A 22,007-nucleotide genomic window follows, 5' to 3' on the forward strand; every position below is an offset into this window, starting at 1 on the left:
ACCCCCCATCCCTGAAAACCCCAATCCAGACTGAGATGGCAAATAACACAAGTGGAATTTGATGGACCGATTCTCAGTATTTTACACACACACATGGTGTTATCTCTTTCACCTTGCCTCTGCTATTGGGCCCCTGTCACGTCCTTTGTGCCCTTACCCCTCTCTCCGGTCGTCCTCGCCCTCATCATATAAGCTTGAAATTCACCTTTAATTGCCACGGTGGCAACTGAAGTGTTTATATATTTGTTTATTATTATGAAAGAAGGATAATGCACATCAAACTTGGATGAAATGTATAATTGCAGTTAAAAGTGAGTGAGGTAAAAAAGTAAGTTTGACCTCATTTTTTCTTTTCAATGTTCTCTTTGATATTTCCTTTTCTTTTCTTTATTGTTGCTCATGGAAAAGTTTTAATATACTTGAAAGATATTTAGCGAGACTCTATAGATGCCAGTTAGAAAACCACACGGCATTTTATTTCTCAATTTTTTAATTTTTAATTTTTTTTGAGGCATGGCATCAGTCAGAGTATAGCAGTGTAGTATGTGTGTGTTCGAGTGGGTTGGTTTACTGTTGAATGTAGTCCAGGTGACTTTCACATCTAATGTACATAGACAAATCACAATGATGGCACAATAAGAAAAGCGTTTCGTCAAAGTAAGTTTATGTTTGTTGGTGTCATATGGTCTAGTTTTATTTGTGCTATAGTGCGTCCATGTTGTGCTGTGTTCTAAACTGTGAATATTTGTATATGTTGTCTCAGTAATGGCCGTTGTGATGTAGGCTAGTTTAGAATAAATCTGTCCTTGTGAAATAAATGTGTGCTTCACTTATAAGGCTGACATGGCTTCGGATGTTTTGTCACCGCAAATACGGATTTCACTTTCACGACATTCAAGGTGCCATTTTTTAAAAAACTGATTCTCATTTGTTCATTTATATTTTTGTTTATATTTTTTTTGCAGAAATTAAAACTTTGAACTCACATTGTTTATTTTGGTTTACATTGAATTTCTATTCGGTGTGTGGACTATTGCGCTCTGAAGCTTTTGGTAAGAAATCCAGCCATTTGAGATGCGTACTTAAAGTGGTCACATTGTGTTGCAGTCCCGAACAATTTGCCTTGCAACATGTTGGCAACATTGTGGCTGCGTTTTCTTGCACTTTTTAACACTTTGCCAGAGTAGAAAGAAAATATTTGCGATAAATGTTTTTTACAGAAATGTTTCATTTGATAGTATCGCGCACCTCCGTTTTAATACATTCACGGTTGATCCGAAAAGATATTTTCACATTACCAATGCGCAAAATCGCTTTAGAGTGAAACCTAAGAAATGCAATGCCATGCACAAACTTTGACAAAGTGAAGGCATGTCTTATGTCTTTTTGTTACTCCTGAGTGTTCTGAACGCCGTGCGCGTTTTCGTGGATTAGGCTGAGCTGTGACAGAGTATATCAGGCAGGTATCAGCTGATAGCTCCAAAGCTTTATAGGCTGTACTGACACGGGAATCAGACCAAACCCAAACTGTTAAATGTATCCGGCAACACATATTGTTCTTACTTGCCATTACGCGCTGTGCACCAGAGTGTGAGTGTTGGTCACTACCTGCTACATCCAAACAATAGAGAGTTCAGCTGGGGGACACGGCCGGCACTGGCCAATCACCGGCTTAGAGCACTTCTTCTGACCCTTGACCTTTCGACACACACAATGTTAAGACCATATATCAGCACCGAGAACTCCAAGAGCTTTTTCTTCTCATTTACGGGATACCCAAAGAGGGCGCGGAAACAAAAACTGTGATTGTAAGTGTGAATCGGAGGCATGAGACAGCTCTCCTGCAAATAATAACTGAAACGTGCCTGTCAGTGGACGAAGAAAGGGAGCAGATATGAGCAGAAACGGATAGATGTTATTTAGTATGCTGGCACTGATGGTTTTAGCCCACTGATTATGCCACTAACTGCACACAGGATGGGTCTGCAATGAAATAAATGCAAAATTGATTGGAGTGTTTTTCTTTTTTAATCCTCAGAGTGAGAAATAGATAGTTGTACATTTTCGTGTATGCATTGCTTATTGAATGTTACCACAATTAAAAAAAAAATGTGTTGTATGTTGCCGCAGACATCCTGAAGCTCCCCATTACTGTGCAGCAGTTGCTTCAGATATGGAAACTGTGCAGGAGATGACGCTGAGGCTGATTGGCACCAATTTTGCGCAGACTCCAAGAAGTCCAATTCTGCATAAATTACAGATTTCAAGTCATTTGAGTCGCGAATAGAGGTCACTTCCAATGTACTGAAATTTTAATTCGCCCGTTCACGTGACTCGCTGAATAATGAATGCCCCGGGGTCAGAAATAGATGTGAAATTCTGACTTATTTTCATTTGAAGTGATCCGCAGGGTGCGAGTCAGATCTCTTCTCCTCTGACAAAACTCTGTCCGCTGGACACAGACCGGCATGACTTGTGAGTAGACATGGTTGCTTCTTATTTTATTTTATTTATTTATTTTTTAGCTTTGCAGTGATATCACAATTTTGCATACAATATCCCGGAAGTGCAGTTTGCGCCATGATCTTTTTGTGCATGTCACTGCATATTCCAATGCAAACAAACCTTTCCTGTTAATATCGCGTTTTGCTCTCTATGGTCCTCAAATCAATTCTAAAATCGGATCCATATAAATTTGTATTGTTTGGAAAATATACATATATACGCCTTTGGCATACAGGGTTGCCATAGCTCAGGTATTCGAGCAGACGGGCTACTAATCGTAGTGTTAGAAGTTCGATCTCCCGACCCCTCCACACGTGCCGAGGTGTCCTTAGGCAAGACACCTAATCCCAAACTGCTTCCAGTTGAAGGCTAGCACCGTGCATTGGAGCTTAGGTGCCAAATTGCAAAGACAATGAAAAGCGCTTAGTTTACCAAGTGCTACGTAAGTGTAGACTATTTAGCCTGCTTACTGGACCTCCTATGGACAACAAGAACAAGAGCATTACGATGGTCACATTCAGTCTAAACTTTGCTTTTAAATACTGAACACAAATCTGTTTTAAAATAAGTAATACACATATAAGTGCAGAGGTAAAATCTACTGCGTGTGTTTCTGTGTCTCTCTGTGTGTGTGGCAACTGAGACGCTTCTATGCAATACGATTTTAATGAACCAAAATAAACAGTCAGTATTTATGTTGGCAACGTTCAGCTCCAAATAACTGCATGCACTAAACCACGCATCCCAATAAAAATAAATAAAAGTAAAATAATATTAATAGCAATCTGGAATGATGATAGCAATTATTAAACAGCGTTATGATTATATTGCTTTAAACCCTTAAGTGTAAGAAATAAATGGACAGTTCAGTGAGAGTGAACACAATAGTATTATTATTATTATTATTATTATTATTATTATTATTATTATTGTTGTTGTGGACATAAGGCTATTTCCAAAATTTACTTGCAACTAAAGCTTGCTGGGTCATTTCCAATAAAAAAAAAAGCCAGGAGTCTGTTCAACATGTAAATTAAAATATCTTTATTACAACAATCTCATGCAAAAACATGTCAGTCGTCCTAATCCGCCACAGTGTTGGTGTGGGCTCATCAGAGGTGGCTCCCCTCAGCTTCAGGCGTTGAATTTTGCTTTAGCCTTGATGTTGGGCTGTGTAAACCTCGCAGAAAGAGTTATCTTGGTCTGAGAGTGTCGGTAACCCAAGCCTGGCTGTTAAGAGCTCCCAGTGTCAACATTGTGGGAAGATATGGACCGCCGTCTGGCTAATATCCAGAGGTCTCTGCCTCTAACTCCTCTTCGCTGACAGTGATAAGGAGCCTTGATTTGTGTAAATACCTCTGATACAGTTGTTTAATGCGAAAACAGCCCGAGATTTAAAACATAATCAATCAGCTACTTTTGGCTCAAGGAGAAAGTTTTAACTGCTTTATTATGCTTTGTTTTCTTCTGCTGCTTCTTCTTCTCCGGAACTAAATGCAAATCTGGAAAGTAGTAGGTTAGGGGAAAAAAAGTGAAATCAGTAGGCTACCAGCTGAGGACTTTTGATTTCCAACTTCTCCTTGTTTTTGAACTCCAAATAACTTTCCACTCAAGACTCCATGCCTCTGTCCTGGGTCAGGGAAAAGTTCAGGTGCGATGGCAAAAGCTGGCGTAGGGGTTGTCTTCCAGAGCAGGGCCGTGTCAAGCCATAAATCCGCTGACAGCTTCAAATCTACAGAAGACATTAAACAAAATTAGCATTTGCTTTAACAAAGGAAAGAGAGCCCATCTCTTCACATTCATGCTTCCAAAGCCTAAAGTGCAAATTTAGCCTTCTTTCTCTTAACTCTTATCCTTATTTTTCTTTTAAAAAATAAATGTTAAATGTGAGGAAGGTGAGCTAATAAGAGGGGCTCTTCCTCTGCTCCTGCCTTTTAAAAGTTTACCGCTCAAGTTGTAGTTTGAGAGGACAAAAGCTGATGTGGGAGTGGGGATGCTTTCTATGTCCGCCCCAAATGATTAATAGTTGTAGTGGAATTTTTTCCACGCCCGCTGCTGCTTCAGTGTTGACGGAAAACAAGCGCCAAACGGTGCCGTGAAGTACAAAAGCTCTTCCAGGCTGGGATTTTTGGCAGTACCTGGAATGTTTGAAGGCGGATGTATTTCACGGTGGTACACTATTTATATAGAAACTGCTTCATATCAAGGCAGACATGGTGGAATGATAATTTTAAAAAATCCCCCCACAACCCTTAACCTTTGCGCCAGCTTGTAATTTCAACCATCACTCAGCTGTTCATAGGAAACGCGTAAGTGCATGTAGGTCTAATGGGGGTCCATGTACTGATCAGCGGGGTCGAGCAGCCGCGCTTTGGTCACCTCAGCTCCGCTTTCCGCTCTCTGCTGACTGACAGGCAGCCCTCACATCCACCAAGACGCTCAGCCTCCTTCATGTAGGACAGGTAAACGTGTAACGTGTTTGTATTTGTGCAGACTTTGCTGATGGAGGACCAGAGGCTGACTAAGTGGTGCCAAAGCACGAGTCTGACAATTAGGACTTGGGGGGCGATATTGAGTTGAGTTTTCTGCAAGGCTCCTCTCAAACCTGACTGTGTTGTTACAGAGAAGGAAAAAAAGCACATTCACTGCCAGCGAGGAGTAATTATTATTCCACTCTTAAATTATTTTTAGTAAGGTGTGTGTGTTAGAAGTGGGGGTGCCATCCCCATACATAACGCGAATTATTACTCCGCAAAACACTCTCGTTACAGTGTGGCTCGGGGCTGCTGTGCACTCGAAGCTCAGCATAATACGGCAGGATTAGCTCTTTCAGCTGCTAACAGGCACCAAATATATGGCACTTTAAAACTGACAGAACAGTCTTTACCCCTGAATGGGCGACACGTGGAAAAAAAAAGAAGCTGCTTGCCCTGCGAGAGGCTTGCTCCTCTGCCAGATACATTGCAGTGTCACATACCCCTCTTTTTTCTCCCTCCAAACTGATCCGTTTCTCCTCGGGGGCAATGACTGCCTCCATTAATGATTCACGGGCTCAAATAAAAGGGATTTAAGTTGACGTTGCGTCACGTGAGCGCGGCGCATAATACTGCGCGGTGTTATGGCACTGGGAAGAAAACCGGAGCCCCGGTCTGGCCATATGATGCAGATTATATGCGGGTTACCCCCACTTTCCGCGAGGGGAGTCCTGGCTTTGTAGTTTGTTTATCCAGGGAGGAAAAAAGAAAGTAGAGGCAGTCTGAGAGAAAGAGGATTCCGGGTTTGTGGATGTATTCTGCTGTCACGGACGGATATGTTTTTCCACGCGGACGGAGTCAGAGCTCGAGCTTTGGGAGGATGGATTTTATTTTGAGGTATTTCCGCTGATTGTTCATTACTGTCGTGAGTTATTGCTGCGCGAGGCAGAGGTCAGTAACAAAGGGTCCAGGGCTTCTTCTTTTTTTTATTTGCAGGGAGATCAAATTGACACATATCAAGAAGCTTCATTTATGTATTAATATCTCAGTTATCACAGCTAACAGAGCGAAGCAAATACCTTAGACCAGAGCGATTTATACAGATTGTATGCATAACCATTTAAGGATTTGTCTGGGTCATTAAGGTTGAGACATTGTTCCAGTTTATGCTTGTTTGCCCAACGCTGTGATAAATGCAGCTTAAATTTCAGTCCAAAACTTTAAACAGAAGCGCGAAAAAAAAAGGGGGGGGGGGGGGGGGGAGATTTCAGTATTAATTGCTGCTTTAACAGCGTGAGCTATACCATTTGGATTAAGAGGCCTGTGTTAATAAAGCAGCCATTTAAATATCGGCTTCCAAGCAAAAGCTAAATAAATAAATAATAATAGTCAAAGCGCTCGGCACCTCTGTAAAACAAAACATCTCGTTGCTTTACGTTTTTGTGCGTAAATCATACATCAAAATGAGATCCGTGAAAGAAAGAAAAAAGTATAGGAAAGCGGTGGGGTTGTGTCGCTCCGCCAGGGAAACGAGGATATAATGGAAGACGGAGTGCCATCCAGGACCGGGCGGCCGCTCTGAGGTCACGGCGCTCCTGCTTGATTTATGGGCGCGGGGACTTGGGGAAGATGGTGCGCCAGAGCTAATGACTATTCGATCCATTTGTGGAGAAATTGCTTGCCGGCCAGCAGGGAAACAACAAATGCGTTATTTGCATATAGGCCAATTTTTATGTTATTATGATTTTGTGCTGATAACCAGCCGTTTGTGGCTGTAACGCTGTTTGTCCACGAAGAATATCAGAATTTGGCCTTTTACTTTCTGTTTTCTATTTTGTGTATTTGTTTTTCATAGACTGACGTTGTCTGTGTGTAAGTCTGTGTTTTTATGTTAAAATGAATTAAAATTGACTGCTTCCTTTAAACTGTAAAGATATCTTTACTTGACTAAAAATAGTTTGTTTAAAAAAAACCAAAAAAAAAACCGTCTCATTGGATCTTGCAGTTTAATCAAATAATCCCAAATAAAAGATGACTTAATTTCATTTGTTCTTTTTTATTTATTTATTTTTAAAGATTTATGTTTGACTTTAATTTTTTAAGTCATGACGCGCGGGCCTAAACAACGCACGCATAACAACAATTGCCTTATTATTTATAATTACATTCGATCTTAACAGTATATTGGAGCCCTGGATTTAAAATAAAACCCACACTAATTTAATTTACAAAATCGTTGAAATGTTGGATCATTCTCCGAGAAAATGTTAATATTTGTTCTACTCCTCGTTGCAGAATTCCAGCTTAGTAAATTCTGGCCAACGCACGGTCTCCCAGACACCTTGAACTGCCTTCGGTAAGTCCATATATCTTTATTGATTTGTGTTATGAATGCTTGATGGTGATATCCTTATTCAATTTCTAATAAGCACCACACACGCCCACCGAAGCACTCGCAGGGATAGAGAAGCAGCCTATGGCTTGTACATTTCCTTGTAGCAGCAATATGACCAGCCCGAGAGCAATAATTCCTTCTCTTCCACTTGTCTTTGTGGTGCAATTTGTCACTATAAAAGTGACGAGAGGAATCGCAGCTCTTGGAGCGGTGCCTTACTCATTTCAAAAACCACTTTCTGTGAAAGCCATCTGCTTCTAGCTGCCACAGTTTACAGAACTGAAGTTTTTGAAAATATTTTTTTCTTTTATCAAAATTCCTTTCTTTCTTTTTCCTCTTTTCTTTTTCCTTCCCACATTTTGCGCCTTATTATGTCCGGCAGTATACGAGCCCCGCTGACTTTTAACCCTCTCCTCAGGGCCACATTAAAGAGAAAGTCGAATCAGCATTTTAGCACAACACAAAGAAGTAAATAATTATACAGACTGGCTACTTTTGGTTGGGGGGGCAAAAAAAGCGCAGTTAGCTTAAAAAACCCTCACATGTGAATTTTTGGGTCCCACTCAACCTCCCACGCCGTCCGTGTGTTCTACAGTTTCTAATTGTGTCACTGAATTTTGTCCCAGAGCCTGAAACCAGCAGAGAAGCTGCAGCTCTGGACGTGTTTACAGCCCGGGGAAGCTGAGAGGACATAAATCTACTTTTCTCAGGCTTTCTTTTTGGCTGCAAAAGACAGCATTAATATGCTGAGGGATTCCCCCTGCTGCCGCTCTCTTCTCCCCTGGTCCTCGCTGCATGTCCTCCACTTTGCCTTTTGGTGATGAAACTTGTGCCCATTTTTCACACCATGCTACTGGAGGGGGTTGATATAAATCGAATACAGCTTTGATCAGCCATGCTTTCATAAATCTCAGCTATTTGAAAGCACAACTATATGTACAGATATTTGTGTGTGCGTGTGTGAGAGCGTCTCGGCGTGTGCGCAGTATTTCGGTGTATTTCGGTATTTATTTTATTCTCGTGTTAAAAAGCCATAAAGGGCGTACCTGGCGCAGAAAATGAAAACGCACTGTTGTCTCCTTTTTTTCGCCAAAATGTGCAGAAATGCGGGTTAATGATTAAGCCGTGGATAGAAGCCCTTTATGTCCCATGGAAATGGAAATGCAGCATGGTCGGGGCCTGATTATTCCTTTGTATTCCAGCTCTCTCTCTCTCTCCCCCCCCATCTCATTCACTGGGTTCATAATTCCACTGCAGGCCACGGAGTACATAATAACAGAAAAGATTTAAAACACTTTAGGGAAGGACTGTGCTATTTTTGTAGCGATATAAATATATATATATGTATATATTTTTTCTTCTAGACGCACTACCTCATTTGGTTGGGGGAGGAGGAGAGGCAACCACTTGATTTGAACAGGCTTTCCAAGGCGCTACTTCATTTGCATAATTTTTCTTGTCTATGGTGACGCTCTGGTTCGGGGCAGTTCACTGGTGACTGCATGGTACTAGTGAAGGATCACATACACCAGCATAGCCTTGGCCGACTTTAATATTGCTATGAAGCCCTGGTCATAGCTCTATAGCAGGACGATACATTCAATCTTGGGGCCAGATAAGTCTTATCTCGTTGACCCGACAGCTCACGCCTGCTTTCGTAATCTCGGTTTACCCGTCCACGTCGAGTAGGAAAAAAGGAAAAGAGGAAAAAAAGGGGGCTTCTCTTGGCTCTTCCTTTTTTTTTTTTTTTTTTTGTTGTTGTGGCTGCTAATGCTCGGTGTATGGCAGGGCGCAGTCTGCTACCGCTGCTTCACCCAGTCAGCCCTGTCTTTAAACTTTTCTCTGGATTACTGCTTTGATCGATTTCGTCGCTGAATGAGAAAATATTGCTTGGTGCTCTGCATTCGTCGTAAGAGGATAAGGTAAGCAGGCCAGGAATAGGCTCCCTCGGTTGTAAATGGCTGAGTTTGTATGTCGCGCGGTGATTTATCACCGTATGACTTAGATCTCGGTTCAGGAAGAGTTCACACACACACACACAGTCAGGCGGCCGGATTTCTCCAGCGTGGAGCGGAGGGGCTGCGCAGAGAGCTCAAGTCTGTCTTTTGTCTCTCTTTTCTCTGCCGTTTATGACTATCGCAATGGTTCGCCTGGAGATACACACCACAGAGCTTCGTGGTATCTTTTCCCGGTCATCACGAGTGCAGACACGGTGAAGACACGTCCTTTCAGTCTGCGGTTTAACAGCGCTGAGGGCATTTTGAAACTGATTTGCTTTTTGTTATTGTATGCAGAACGGCACAGGCCAGAATTGCTCGACATTTACATTTTCCGTGTGCTCATTTTATGATGATGCATCGCATAGTTATGTGTCTGCTTCGGGGCTATGGATTATGAAACATGCAAGAGGGCTTCCTTTTTGTTTTAAACCCTGTTTTTAAATCATCTTTATTGCCCGGGTAACTTTTGCTATCAGACATAAAACAACCCGACTCATCAGTTAAAATCTCAACTGTGTTAAATGCAATATATATATATATATATATATATATATATATATATATATATATATATATATATATATATATATATATATATATATATATATATATATATATATATATATATAATTTAATGTATTTATTTGCTTTATTCAAACGATGTATAATGGCTAAATCTATAGAATCTACAGAGTAGACAGCAAATGCGAAAATGAATGGGAATATTTTATTTCTACTGAAAATCATTAGCTTTATAATAATAATAATAATAATAATAATAATAATAATAATAATAATAATAATAGCTGTTCAATCCACTGTCTCATTGTTAATGTCCCATTAATGTCCCATTATAAAAAGATTTCCCCCAAAAGAGCAGTGATGTTTGTCTATCATAGTTTATAGTCTCTCCCCGAGGTTACCTACATGAATTATGGTGCTCCAGCAGCAGCCTCTAGCTGTACCATCCCCGGGTTTCTGTCTGCTTAATACTTGCTTTGTTAGGGCTTGGCTGCTCACCGGGCCGCTCATTCCGAGCGGGCAGTCCCGGCTCACTGACCCCCCCGCCCTCATATATCACCGCGACCGGCCGCCGCTCAGACAGCGACAGCAGCCATTATTATGGGCCTACTATGGAACAAAGTTCAAACCATGGGCATGGAGATGCACGGACGCCGGCCGGTTTTTCAGGTTTCCTCTGGGCCTTTACAGTTTTTCTACTATTATGAGGAAACGTAGAAAAAAAAAAAAAAAGGGGGGGGGGGGGATAAAAAAAAGAGACAGACTATGTGGCAAGCTCAGGGATATTTTATTCTCTTAAAAATTATGAATTTTTTCTAAAAGTAAAAAATAAAAGGTTGAAGGTTTGTGGATCCGACGGTATGTTTTTCACTCGCTATACAGGAAATTAGATACACCGTTGACAGCCCTGTTGGTAGAATAACAGTGTAAAAGAAATATTATTTTCCTGTGTGGTAACCCTCTAACAAGCTATTTCCACAGCGCATTTCTCCATAAGGCCTACTCTAACTATATTCTGCTTCACTGTTAGTTAGAATCAAATATTTTAAAACGCCACCCGTCGTCTTTTCGCGTTTCTAAATGATTTGACAGTCTGAAATGCTTTTAAAATGGTTTTATGTTCGCCACAGATGGTAATACAAGGTTAGTGCGTGCCTCTGTGCCCCGTGTAAGCCATAAGGTAAACGGTAATAGTCCACAGAATTGTTGGCCCTATCTTGCCTCCATAGTCTCCTGTGTCAGGGCTGCATTGAAAAGTAAGATGGATCGCCACCATTTCTTCTCCTCACAGTGCTTCTTGTAACCCTAGGTTCACCCAAGGAGGCCATTGGCGGAGAGGCGTCACGTGACCACGGGGTGCCAATGTTATTCTACAAGGGTGTCAAGACCCTGTCAGTTTCTGAAATAAATATTGGGAAACGGCGAGATGCAAAAGGCAACCTACTACGACAGCTCCGCAATTTACAGTGGCTACCCATATCAAAGCGCAAATGGCTTCAGTTATGATGCCAATCAGGTCCAATATCCCCGGGCCTCTCATGTGGAAAGTGAGTACCATCGACCTGCCTGCTCCCTGCAGTCTCCTGACGGCTCCGTGGCTTTGCAAAAGCCCGGGGAGATGGCGGAGAGCTGCGACAGGACCACAGCCATTCAGGCGGCGCAGTCCAAGGTTCATCCCGAAAGCAATCAACCGCAGGTGCCGGTATCAGGCCCACCCCCTCCCTCACAGTCCCCCGGTGCTATCAGCCAAAACACAAGCAACGGATCCAACCAACCAGTCAGTGCCAAGAACGACTCCCCGACCTCTACCGCTCGCAGCAAGCAGATCTTCCCCTGGATGAAGGAATCCCGTCAGAACACCAAGCAGAAACCCACCAGTAGCTCCAGTTCAGGTACTCACTGCATTAACATGACTGCTCCTCTAATATCCACACTCTTTGTTGGTCTGCAACCAGAAAGTTGCTCAAGTTTGGTTTAGAGAGGATGCAATGCACAAGGGGGTGAGCAGGTAAGGGCTTACGAGGAAAGGGGGGTGGGCCCACAACAGAACAATACTTCCCCTGGGAAGGTCACAATGGTGTGTTTTCTGCATCGGGGACAGGAAGTTGTTAAATGTTTTAAATCATTAATAATCAGTGTGTCATTGAATTACATTGCTATTGCTGTAATGTATAATTACCATAATCCCACACATACCCTTTACTATTACATTTATTTATTCTACACTGCAGTTGTAGTGAAGTGCAGTGTAAACTGACAGACTGGCTACACTGCATCCTGGTCAAAATCTGTAAGGATTGTTACAAATTATTTGCGCAATATGACGTTTTAGACTGCGGAAAAACTGTATGCCACATTAACAGTAGATATCACCATTTGTTGTCTCTTTTGCCCTGCAGCTGACCTGTCCCTACTGTAAACACACCTCTCCTCTGATCTCATAATGGTCCTGGACAGACAACAAATACACACAACAGTTGTTTCAGTTTGTCCTGCTGTTTTGATTAGCGAAAAACTCTGTGGGTCAGTGTGCATGTGTGGGAGATGGTCCGTATTTACTTAGAGGAAAGCTAAACATTTCGAAATGCACATCTTCCCACGAACTTCTTATTTTGTAAATTCAGTGGCTATATGCTTTAATTTCGGTGTGCAGGTTATAGTGCACTAATAGAAGCAAAGGCGCGTGGCTCATGAGTATCAGGAGAGGTGTTTTTTTTGTGTGTTTTTTAACAAGTCCCAACCCTTTACGCACGTTCATGCACGCAAGGTAGAACCTGCTGTTTTGGCGCCAGGGAAATTCGGGGTCAGGGGTTCTGAGTTTAGCTCTGGGTAGTCAACTCTTCTTCCTTTCTGTAAAAATAAATGGGTAATAATCTAATGACATTCCAGGATCTTACCAAGTGCAATCGCTGAACTGCAAGGCAGTGTGGCGCTTTTCATTAAGTTTAGTTATTTCAAGTGCACCAAAGGTTTTTTTTAATTTGTTTTCAGCATCACATAGCCGATTTATGGAAACCCTTGATGCACGTTCAAGGTTTATAAGAACGGCAAATCTTATTATTGAGATCTCATTGTCAAGATGAAGACACTGTAGTGGTTTGAAGAGTCTTATTTTTACTTCCATAACGAAGAGTTAATTTCAGAATTGCTTTCAAAGACCTTTTGCGAGCTGGAGGATTTTCTTAATAAATTAAGCAGCAGTCTTCAGTTAATGCGTAATGTTCATAACATGAAGACTTCTTAACAGCGTAGTTAAGAAGTCTTCATGACGTATACAACATATAAAAGCCCAGGCTTTATGAACAACTTTGGAAAGTCCTTTACATTTTACGCATATACTAATTCCAGAAACTTCTTTGTTCACTGGACAACTCAGGCCGGATCGGGTGGATCAGGGCTCTGTTTTTTTTATTTTTTAGTTAAAATGCAAAGCAGACTGGTTTCAGCCTGAATTGTGCTTGGTAGGGTGCGTTAATGAGTTCGAAGAACGCCCAGTATTTATCATGAAAATTATTCATACGCACCTGTTACTCACGTAGGAAAGATGCATAGTGCTTGACACATACGTTACAGTTAGGATCTTGCATGACCTAAACTAAGTGGCCTTTTGACAATCAAGTCGTCAAAAAAGTAAAACTAAACCGATCCGGTAATAATCGTGTGATTCTAAGGCATTACGTCAAATCCACGTGATCACTTATTTCTCATCCATAACATAACACAATGGACCAGATTATGTCATCCTGCATTGCTATTACTTTAGATTTGGGCGAAAGTCAGTGATAGTTATTAAATGTTGGCCGCCTGCCATAACAGTAAGTAGACTAGCACCTTGCAATTCTGCAGCCAAGATCCAGCCTCTTAAGCTTATCAGTGAGGGCAAGGCGAACTGTTTTATATACACCCTGAGGAATACATAATGCTTGTGTTTGCATTATGTGTGAGCTACCCTGCAACTGTGGGGGGAAATTAGGGTCAAGATGTTTTAGTAGTAAACCTGAGGTTACCTGATTCCATATCAGATACTGAGCCATTATTGTCCAGTTGCACTTTTATTTTTGGAAGTCTGTGAAGCTGTGCATGTAACTAGCTGGCTCATGGAGCCTTGATGATAACTCCTGTGATTTGCCATAGGGGAATGGGTTTATTAGAAATATTGAGATGTTTGGAACATACGCACATACGCACGTTATTAGTGTTAGTGATCATTATGATACATATTTAAGTGGGCAAACTTATTTAGTAAACTCCCCAGTCAACACCACCGCCCCCTTCTGATCGCAGAGTTTGCTAACAGCTATGTGTTGTCACATGATGTCGCCTTCACTCTCCTGTCTTTGCCTCTGTACCTCTCTCTGTATAACGAATTACTGACTGACATCCTCTCCTTCATCCTGACAGTGGAGAGTTGCCCCGGAGACAAAAGCCCTCCGGGGTCAGCAGCATCAAAGAGGGCCCGGACAGCTTACACTAGCGCTCAGCTTGTGGAATTGGAGAAGGAGTTCCACTTTAACCGGTACCTCTGCAGACCCCGGAGGGTAGAGATGGCGAACCTGCTCAACCTCACAGAGAGACAGATCAAAATCTGGTTCCAGAACCGCAGGATGAAATACAAGAAGGATCAGAAAGGCGTCGGAATGATGCCTTCTCCCGGTGGACAGTCCCCGCGCAGTCCCGTGGGCCCAGCTTCTGGTGCTGGCGGTGTGGGAGGCGGATACCTCAACTCTATGCATTCTCTCGTAAACAGTGTTCCATATGAATCCCAGTCGCCGAATTCTTACAGTAAACCTCATCAAAACGCATACGGTATGCCTACGTCATACCCCCCTCCTTTAAACAACTCCCTCAACAACTGCCCGCCCTCCCAGAAGAGGTATCCCGGGAACGACTCTGCCACGCCCGAGTATGACGCGCATCCCCTCCAAGGCAATGGCAGTTACGGGACGCACATGCAAGGCAGCCCTGTTTATGTCGGCGGAGGTTACATCGACTCAATGCCTAGTTCTGGGGCCTCTGTTTTCGGTCTGGCCCACCTTACGCACCCACCGTCCGCAAACATGGAGTATAATGGAGCAATCACAATGGGTAACAGTCAGCATCACGGAGTGTGTGATCCAACACCGACGTACACAGACCTAACGCCGCACTACTCTCAGGGAAGAATCCAGGAAGCGCCCAAACTGACGCATCTGTAGCAGTGGCGCTGCCTGGATCACTCCGCCCATTGTCTTATCCACCTCCAGACATATTACTGCTTTGTTTATGCGCCTCCTCACGGCTCCCACAATCTCTCTACTTTTGTTTATGTTCCCTATAGTTTTTTCCCCTTTTTAATTTTTTTGGTGTGTGAAGTAGCGTAGGAAAAATAATCACGACTTGCTTGAATTTGCTCGTGTCATTGTCTCACAGAGACCTTTATCTGGGCTGTACGCGGGAGGGGAGGGAGGGGGGCGCAGTATATGCATAGACTTATTTAATCTTTTTTAAATGTTTTCTAATCAAAAACTCAAACAGGGTATTATGAACACATGTTATCAATTTTCAATGTGAATTTGTCCGTCCTCTTATTTATCCGCAATTGAAGAATTATGTTTCTCTCTCTCTCTCTCTCTCTTTTTTTTTTTTGTTGCATTTTGCATTTTGTTGCACTTATGTGTAAGCGTCCTTCAAGAGCCACGAGTTGGAATTAAGAGGGAAAATACGTTTTCAAAAGCAAGGGTCATAAGCTTACAGGCAACCCCTCCCCCTTGCTTGTGTTTTGTTCCATTTTTTGGACTTTCTAATGTTATTTATTTTGTTTGGTGTGAAAGATGAAAGAGTCCTTTAGTATTATTTGACACCCCCTCCATCTTTGTGTGGGTAGAAGGTTGGTGGAAAATTTGCGTCTCGGCCCTTTTTCAGCCCATACATGTTAGTCTGTATTAGCTCCTCAGCAGCAGAAAACCCATGTTCCTGTTAGAGGCTATGTTTCCATTTTTTTCTTCTTCGAAGGAGGTGTTTTATTTTTCTCAGCGAATGTAAAAGTCAATCAGTCATGCAATAAGGGTGGAAAAGAAGGACATATTACGTTAGCTGTTTCTTTATTGAAGTAATAAGAAACAAACTTTTTTTTCGATGTCATACATTCCATGCTGCTCCAGTTAGAACAAATAAATAAAAGAATTGAAATATACCGAAAGCATAGCCTTCGATTTTAATTTAGACTTGGCAGAAGCATTGCACACAATCACAAATCACGAAGTGGACTAAAAAGTATAAATACACATCTTTAGGTTTCTCTGCAATAAAATGGAGGTGAAAATAAATCTAATCAGTTTCCAAATATATAGTCAGGCAAATAGACGTAAAAGAAAAGAAACAAAAATGTTTTAACAATAATAAATCATAGAGTAGCCTATCACACATATAAAGTGGCAATATATTTCTATTTTTTCATACAACATAACGTGGAATATTGGCCATAAATATTATCCAATAACATGCAGGCAAATATTGGCAGATATAGTAAAAATGCGTAATAAACGATGCATTCTTTTTTGTTTTATTTTATTTTATTTTATTTTATTTTCCTCCCCTTCACTTGATTCGAGGTGAAGAAAACTCCAGGGTGGCCCTCTCCCCTCCTCTCATCTGCGTGGGCACATCCATAATAATAAAAATGTCACCGGGGCCCTTCTGGAGAATCTGCAAGAAGACAACAAGCTAAATGAGAAATCGTTTAAAAAATAATCCGCTGATATTTTCAGTCAGTCAAATGCGGTCAGAGAGGATATAGTCTGAACTAGAATCATAACGCGGCTTATTGGTCTCATTATTCTACAGATTTGCAGATGCCAGAGTGGTAAAGCCAGCTCGGTACGAAGCAGCTCCGTTGTGAAGATGGCTACAACAAAAGGAATTATCAATTTAAAAGGTTTTTTTTTTCAAAGACAGGACATTATATTCTTTTTTTTTACTTTTATAAAATTAAAAAGGTGCTACAAGAATTATTGTTAGTATTATCATTTTAATATCGGTCCTAGAATTTTTGCAGGCATTTTCAGTATTTATAAATTTCCAGTATACAACAGAGACACAGCTGGAGCTAAAAGACTACACTTTGGGTGTGCAATTAACTAAATGTGGACAGTGTATACATCATTATGTTTAACATGCTCCTTTTATTTCGAAACAAATGTTTACAAGCCTACTTTTTTCTACACTTGCTACATTATTTGCTCTCTTTAATTTTGCACTAAATAATAATAATAATAATTATTATTATTATAATTTCAGGCCAAACTGATTGATTTAAGTGGGCATGAACATTACTGGCCCTGACATATGGCTAGCAGGCAAAACTAGAACAATTGAACCATGGTGTGTCACTGCAAAAAAAAAAAAAGCTGATGGATTGAGTATTTCTGCATCCAACACAGCCACACACACAGAGACATCCACGCACACGCGTGCACGCGCTTTAACAACAAGGCAAAGATTTAACCCATAGGTAGCACGCTGATATAGTTTTAAGTGAAAGAGAAGACTTGGGCATCTTACATCCGTGGGAAAGTGGTTCTAAATCAGTCCTGCTATAAAGATAAGTGTGTAGGACAGGCTGGGGTCCACTAAAATGCAGCCACCCACTCCTTTTCTTTCACACAAAGCCTGTGCGTAATTCCCCCGAAAAAAGTCATCCGTCTTTGCTCCTAGCAACTCCGTCCGTCACCCCGCTTTCTCAGATGCTACTTAAACGAAAAGTGAATGTAGTTTAAAACGCATTGAGAATTCAAAGATAAAAGCCAGGTGAACACGCTGCTTCGCCCTACTCACCGCTGGCGCGTTACCGCCTCCTCATAAAAAAGGAAATGGTGGCATCTCGTGTAGCTGGATTCGTATTTATCTTTAAAAATATCCCTCCAGCGACAGCTAGACTATGTCTGTGAACAGAAACTGGTTCTAATCTGAGGGGCCAGTGTTTCTCACCGGCTTCCTGCCTGCATTTGATCCGGCAGAGAGTTAGAAGCCTTAAATGTGTTGTGAGGGCACCGAGCTGTCAGACCTTTTGGCGAGTAAGATTGATCGCGCGCAGGCTTCCAGGACTCTTTGTTTGGTATATAAGCAACAAACTGAGAGAAGCCTACCACTTCTCTTCTTCCATCTCCTACTCACCGAGCCACTTTTTTAAAAATGAAAATACGGTATGTGCTGCCTAACGAAAAAAATATCTCAAACATGGTTTTCACAGATTATTCTGGAAGAGGCATGAAACCAAACACGGCGGGGAAGGGCAATTCAATAACATTTCCATCCGCATAATAACGCTGCAAATGGATTCGTTGTAAGTGGTCGATTGTAACTGTGTTTGCTTCATTGCAATTTCAGGTAGAAATGATAATGGGAATACAATGAGAGGCTTTCTCAGCACTGTAACCAGTGCCCTTCCAGTAAATCCAGGCTTAGCCTGTGGAGTGGCTTCCTGCTTAATATGAAAAAGGAACCGTTTCAAAGATGTGCAAAGGCAGTAATTATGGTAGATTTTAGTTATCGAAAATTGTGACCAACACCAACAATGATAATAAAAGAAAAAGCTCCTGTGGGTTTACTATAATATTTGTTAGTAGCTGCACGTACACGGGCGTTCATGACCTCGTTATAATACCTTTTTGTGGAATAAACGAAACTGCCATGTGCCTTAATATCATATCTGTCAAGTCAGCATAAAAAGCCTATAATAGTAATAATAATAATCATAATAATAACAAAAATAACACTGTTTGCGAGCGCATATGCATAACACATGCCTGTGTGTCCCTGCGCAAATTTCTGCACAATAGCTGTAAATGTTCAACCACTGTTATGGGTTGGTGAAATGGTCTGAACGTGCCATGTCTGTCAGTATTAACTTTATGGATGGGCCTTTTTATTGCAGCACATGCCAGCGGATGCACTGCATATGTCATTATTATGAAACCTTTAAAGAATCACATTCATCCTGGTGTCCAAACTCACCTCACAGTGAACAGACTTCATTGTTGTGGTTTGTTTCTGTCGAGAAATCTCAAAATCAGTTTTGAGCGTTTCATTTTTTTTTCCACCTCTGAAGGCTGACTCTTGATTGTATGAATAGCTGGGCTACTGGCGTGAAGTGTGTGTGTGTGTGTGTGTGTGTGTGTGTGTGTGTGTGTGTGTGTGTGTGTGTGTGTGTGTGTGCGGTGTGTGGTGGGGGCGTTCTCCACTGACATCCTCAAACAATACGAGAAAGACGAGAAAGAGGAGTGCACGAATCCGCGCACGCAGGCTGTGCTCTTTCCCTGTAATAGTGAGCGCGTCAGCCATTCTTAAAAAACACATTTTGTAGCTTAGTGGAGTGGACTGCAGGGCGAGAGGAGGATAAACTCAGCAGACAAAGATGTAAATATAAACAGTCGTCCCCCCCAGCTGAGCGAGGCGTTCTTCACCAGAGTTTTGGATCAATCAGGCAGACAGTGGCTTCTTTTGATTAAACCCCAAATTGTCATTGGGCAGAGGTAATCATGTGACAGGCAATTCGGTCCAATTTCAACCTTGTCTCCATGAATTCAATAGTTTAATAGCAGCTCGGTCCCCATACGGCCGTAATCAGTGAAATAGAAAAAAAACACCACAAGGAGATTTTTTTGATGATTTTTTTAATTTTTCGTCATCACTGAGCTGCAATATTTTTTAAGAAATACGCGTGCAAACTTTCCTCGGCTCTCAGGGAGAGGAGATGAATTACGAATTCGAGCGAGAGAGCGGTTTTATCAATAGTCAGCCGTCGCTTGCTGAGTGCCTGACATCTTTCCCCCCTGTCGCTGATTCATTTCAAAGTTCATCAATCAAGAGCTCGACGCTTTCACGCCCGACACTGATTCCTCCTCCCTTTGAGCAGACCATTCCCAGCCTCAACCCGGGCAGCCATCCGCGGCATGGCCGGCCTAGACACAGCCCCGACGGATGTAGCCCGCTGCCTACCGCCTCCTTACCCCCGGAGTACCCATGGATGCGGGAGAAGAAAGCCTCCAAGAGGAACCACCTGCCGACTTCCACTGCTACTACCATCTCCAACGGACCCGTGTGCTTCTCTCCGAAAGGTGGGTTATTTCAAAGCAGAAAGAGCTGCTGTGATCTATCTTCACTCTCTGGTGCTAAATTGAAGACCTGCAAAGGCCCTTCCTCAAAACAACAAATAGGCTTTAAGTCGGTTCATTGTGGCAGATTTATGGTTGTTGCTTTGCAGTTATTGTGTGTGAAGCAATAAAAGGAAGCGAAAAAAAGTTTGGGTAAAGTTTGGTGATGTAAGATGATTTATTCCCCTAGCCGAGGCAGAGTTTTGATGTGTGACAGTAATGAAGAGTGATGGAGTGCCTTTGCCGAGGAGGGCAGCTGGAGCATTCATTAGTATCCCACACCAGCCTGGACCTCACTGCTTCTAAAGTGCACTGAGTTTAGTTCACGCTCACGCTGAGCCTTATTTTATCTATAAAACAATCTGATGAAGATCTTTACAGAGCGACGATTTTTTTAGGGGGGTGGTGAACGCTGTATAAGTTTGGTTCAGTATAGCTCCAGCGGCCATTTTGCTGCAGCGTGCTGTGAGCCACTCTCTGGTGGACTGTGATAGCCATAACGTTAGATTTATGAGCAGCAGGGTTATGTAACTGCTGGGTCCTGCGTTTTTAATCCCATGCTACTGTGCCGCTTATTTTCTAGGCTCGCCTGAGATCGTGGAGAGCGGTGGGGGAGGAGGGGGCTCCCGTCGGCTGAGAACAGCGTACACTAACACACAGCTTCTGGAGCTGGAGAAGGAGTTCCACTTCAACAAGTATCTGTGCCGGCCCAGGAGGGTGGAAATAGCGGCCCTGCTGGACCTGACCGAGAGGCAGGTTAAAGTCTGGTTCCAAAACCGACGCATGAAGCACAAGCGGCAGACCCAGAGCAAGGAGAACCACAACGGGGACGGCAAGGGGCTGAGCGCCGAGGACGGCATTCACAGCGAGGAAGAGGACGAGGCCCCCCAGTACGAGCAGAGCGGGGCCCTACTGGAAAGAGATACCTGCTCCTTTCAAAACAACACACAGCAGCTCCACAATGGAGAGTCGATGAGCTTTGCTGCTGCGCCGCTGAACAGCAATGACAAAAATCTGAAACATTTTCCCAACCCGTCACCCACTGTTCCGGGCTGCATGTCAACAATGGGCCCCGGCTCGGCATCTGGCCCGGACAATGGCGACAGTCCCCCGGCCCTGGATGTTTCTTTACACGATTTTCAACCTTTCTCCTCGGATTCCTGCCTGCAGCTCTCCGATGCAGCCTCGCCGAGCTTGTCAGAGTCTCTGGACAGCCCCGTGGACATTTCTACGGACAGTTTCTATTTTTTCTCGGAGTCTCTAACTACAATCGACTTGCAGCATCTGAACTATTAACTAGAATCAATCAAATAACCCTTTTCCCTTCTTTCTTTCGGGACAATAAATATCAGGCTACAACAACATTAACCCCGATGTTATTTGTATATTCGGCACATTTATTCTGTTGATATTTGACTTGACGATTAATACAAGGTAAGGATGAGATTAAATCACTGAAGCAGCTTAAACGTGGCTTGTAATTACCATAACAACTTGTTCTCTTGGAATGGAAATTATGAGTGTTTGTGAATAATTATACAATATTAGGCCTATGGAACCTGGTCCTTTTTATTTTTGTATAGCTTCCAATGTCTTGGATATTTTTGTTAGAATACAATTAACTTGCTACAATCTTCTTTTTTCTGGTGTTTGAGTGATTTATTATCCATTTTCCAGACTTTCCTTTTTTTCTTTTTCTTTTTGCTTGAATTATTCATGTAGAAAAATATACAAAATAAAAATAATTTTTAAGAAGTAGGACATGGAGAGATAGAGACGTTATGCAAATTTAACAACAGGTTGGCAATGAATATAAATAGGCTAGACTTCGAAGTGTCGTTGAAGGCACACACGGTGTAATTTTTTTCCCCTAGGACTAAAATTTCTTTGAAAAGTTTGCCGAACCATAAAAAAATTAAATCAGTTTCCTGAAATCTTAAAACTTTGGAGGTTACACTTTTTATTAAGTCAAATGACGTAT

The 22,007-nt window shown here is 42.2% G+C and overlaps 2 protein-coding genes across 5 annotated transcripts; both read left to right on the plus strand.

The window, feature by feature from the left end:
* Window positions 1–16,074, plus strand: hoxa3a (homeobox A3a). Of its 4 annotated transcripts, none has more exons than XM_080864075.1 (4): window positions 1–2,475; window positions 7,275–7,335; window positions 11,206–11,788; window positions 14,298–16,074. In XM_080864075.1, the coding sequence occupies exons 3-4, from the start codon at window positions 11,323–11,325 to the stop codon at window positions 15,089–15,091; spliced, it is 1,260 nt and encodes a 419-aa protein (XP_080720201.1). In that variant the 5' UTR covers window positions 1–2,475; window positions 7,275–7,335; window positions 11,206–11,322; the 3' UTR covers window positions 15,092–16,074. The 4 variants fall into 4 exon arrangements, with proteins under 4 accessions (XP_080720201.1, XP_080720200.1, XP_080720202.1 ...); XM_080864074.1 differs by lacking the exon at window positions 1–2,475 and adding an exon at window positions 4,984–5,876; XM_080864076.1 differs by lacking the exons at window positions 1–2,475; window positions 7,275–7,335 and adding an exon at window positions 7,427–9,296.
* Window positions 16,075–19,614: 3,540 nt separating this feature from the next.
* On the plus strand, window positions 19,615–21,459 carry LOC308385252 (homeobox protein Hox-A2a). Its single transcript, XM_080864078.1, has 2 exons — window positions 19,615–19,990; window positions 20,610–21,459. The coding sequence occupies exons 1-2, from the start codon at window positions 19,627–19,629 to the stop codon at window positions 21,320–21,322; spliced, it is 1,077 nt and encodes a 358-aa protein (XP_080720204.1). The 5' UTR covers window positions 19,615–19,626; the 3' UTR covers window positions 21,323–21,459.
* Window positions 21,460–22,007: the final 548 nt, after the last annotated feature.

This window comes from Rhamphochromis sp. 'chilingali' (genome assembly GCF_963969265.1).
Source record: "Rhamphochromis sp. 'chilingali' genome assembly, chromosome: 17".
NCBI lineage: Eukaryota > Metazoa > Chordata > Actinopteri > Cichliformes > Cichlidae > Rhamphochromis > Rhamphochromis sp. 'chilingali'.

What these genes read in the sequence shown, in the direction of transcription:
- hoxa3a (XM_080864075.1), top strand. Translation starts at nt 11,323, where the DNA reads ATGCAAAAGGCAACCTACTACGACAGCTCCGCAATTTACAGTGGCTAC. An exon ending in CACCAGTAGCTCCAGTTCAG is followed by an intron (nt 11,789 to 14,297) that starts GTACTCACTGCA and finishes TCATCCTGACAG; the next exon opens with TGGAGAGTTGCCCCGGAGAC.
- LOC308385252 (XM_080864078.1), top strand. Translation starts at nt 19,627, where the DNA reads ATGAATTACGAATTCGAGCGAGAGAGCGGTTTTATCAATAGTCAGCCG. An exon ending in CGTGTGCTTCTCTCCGAAAG is followed by an intron (nt 19,991 to 20,609) that starts GTGGGTTATTTC and finishes CTTATTTTCTAG; the next exon opens with GCTCGCCTGAGATCGTGGAG.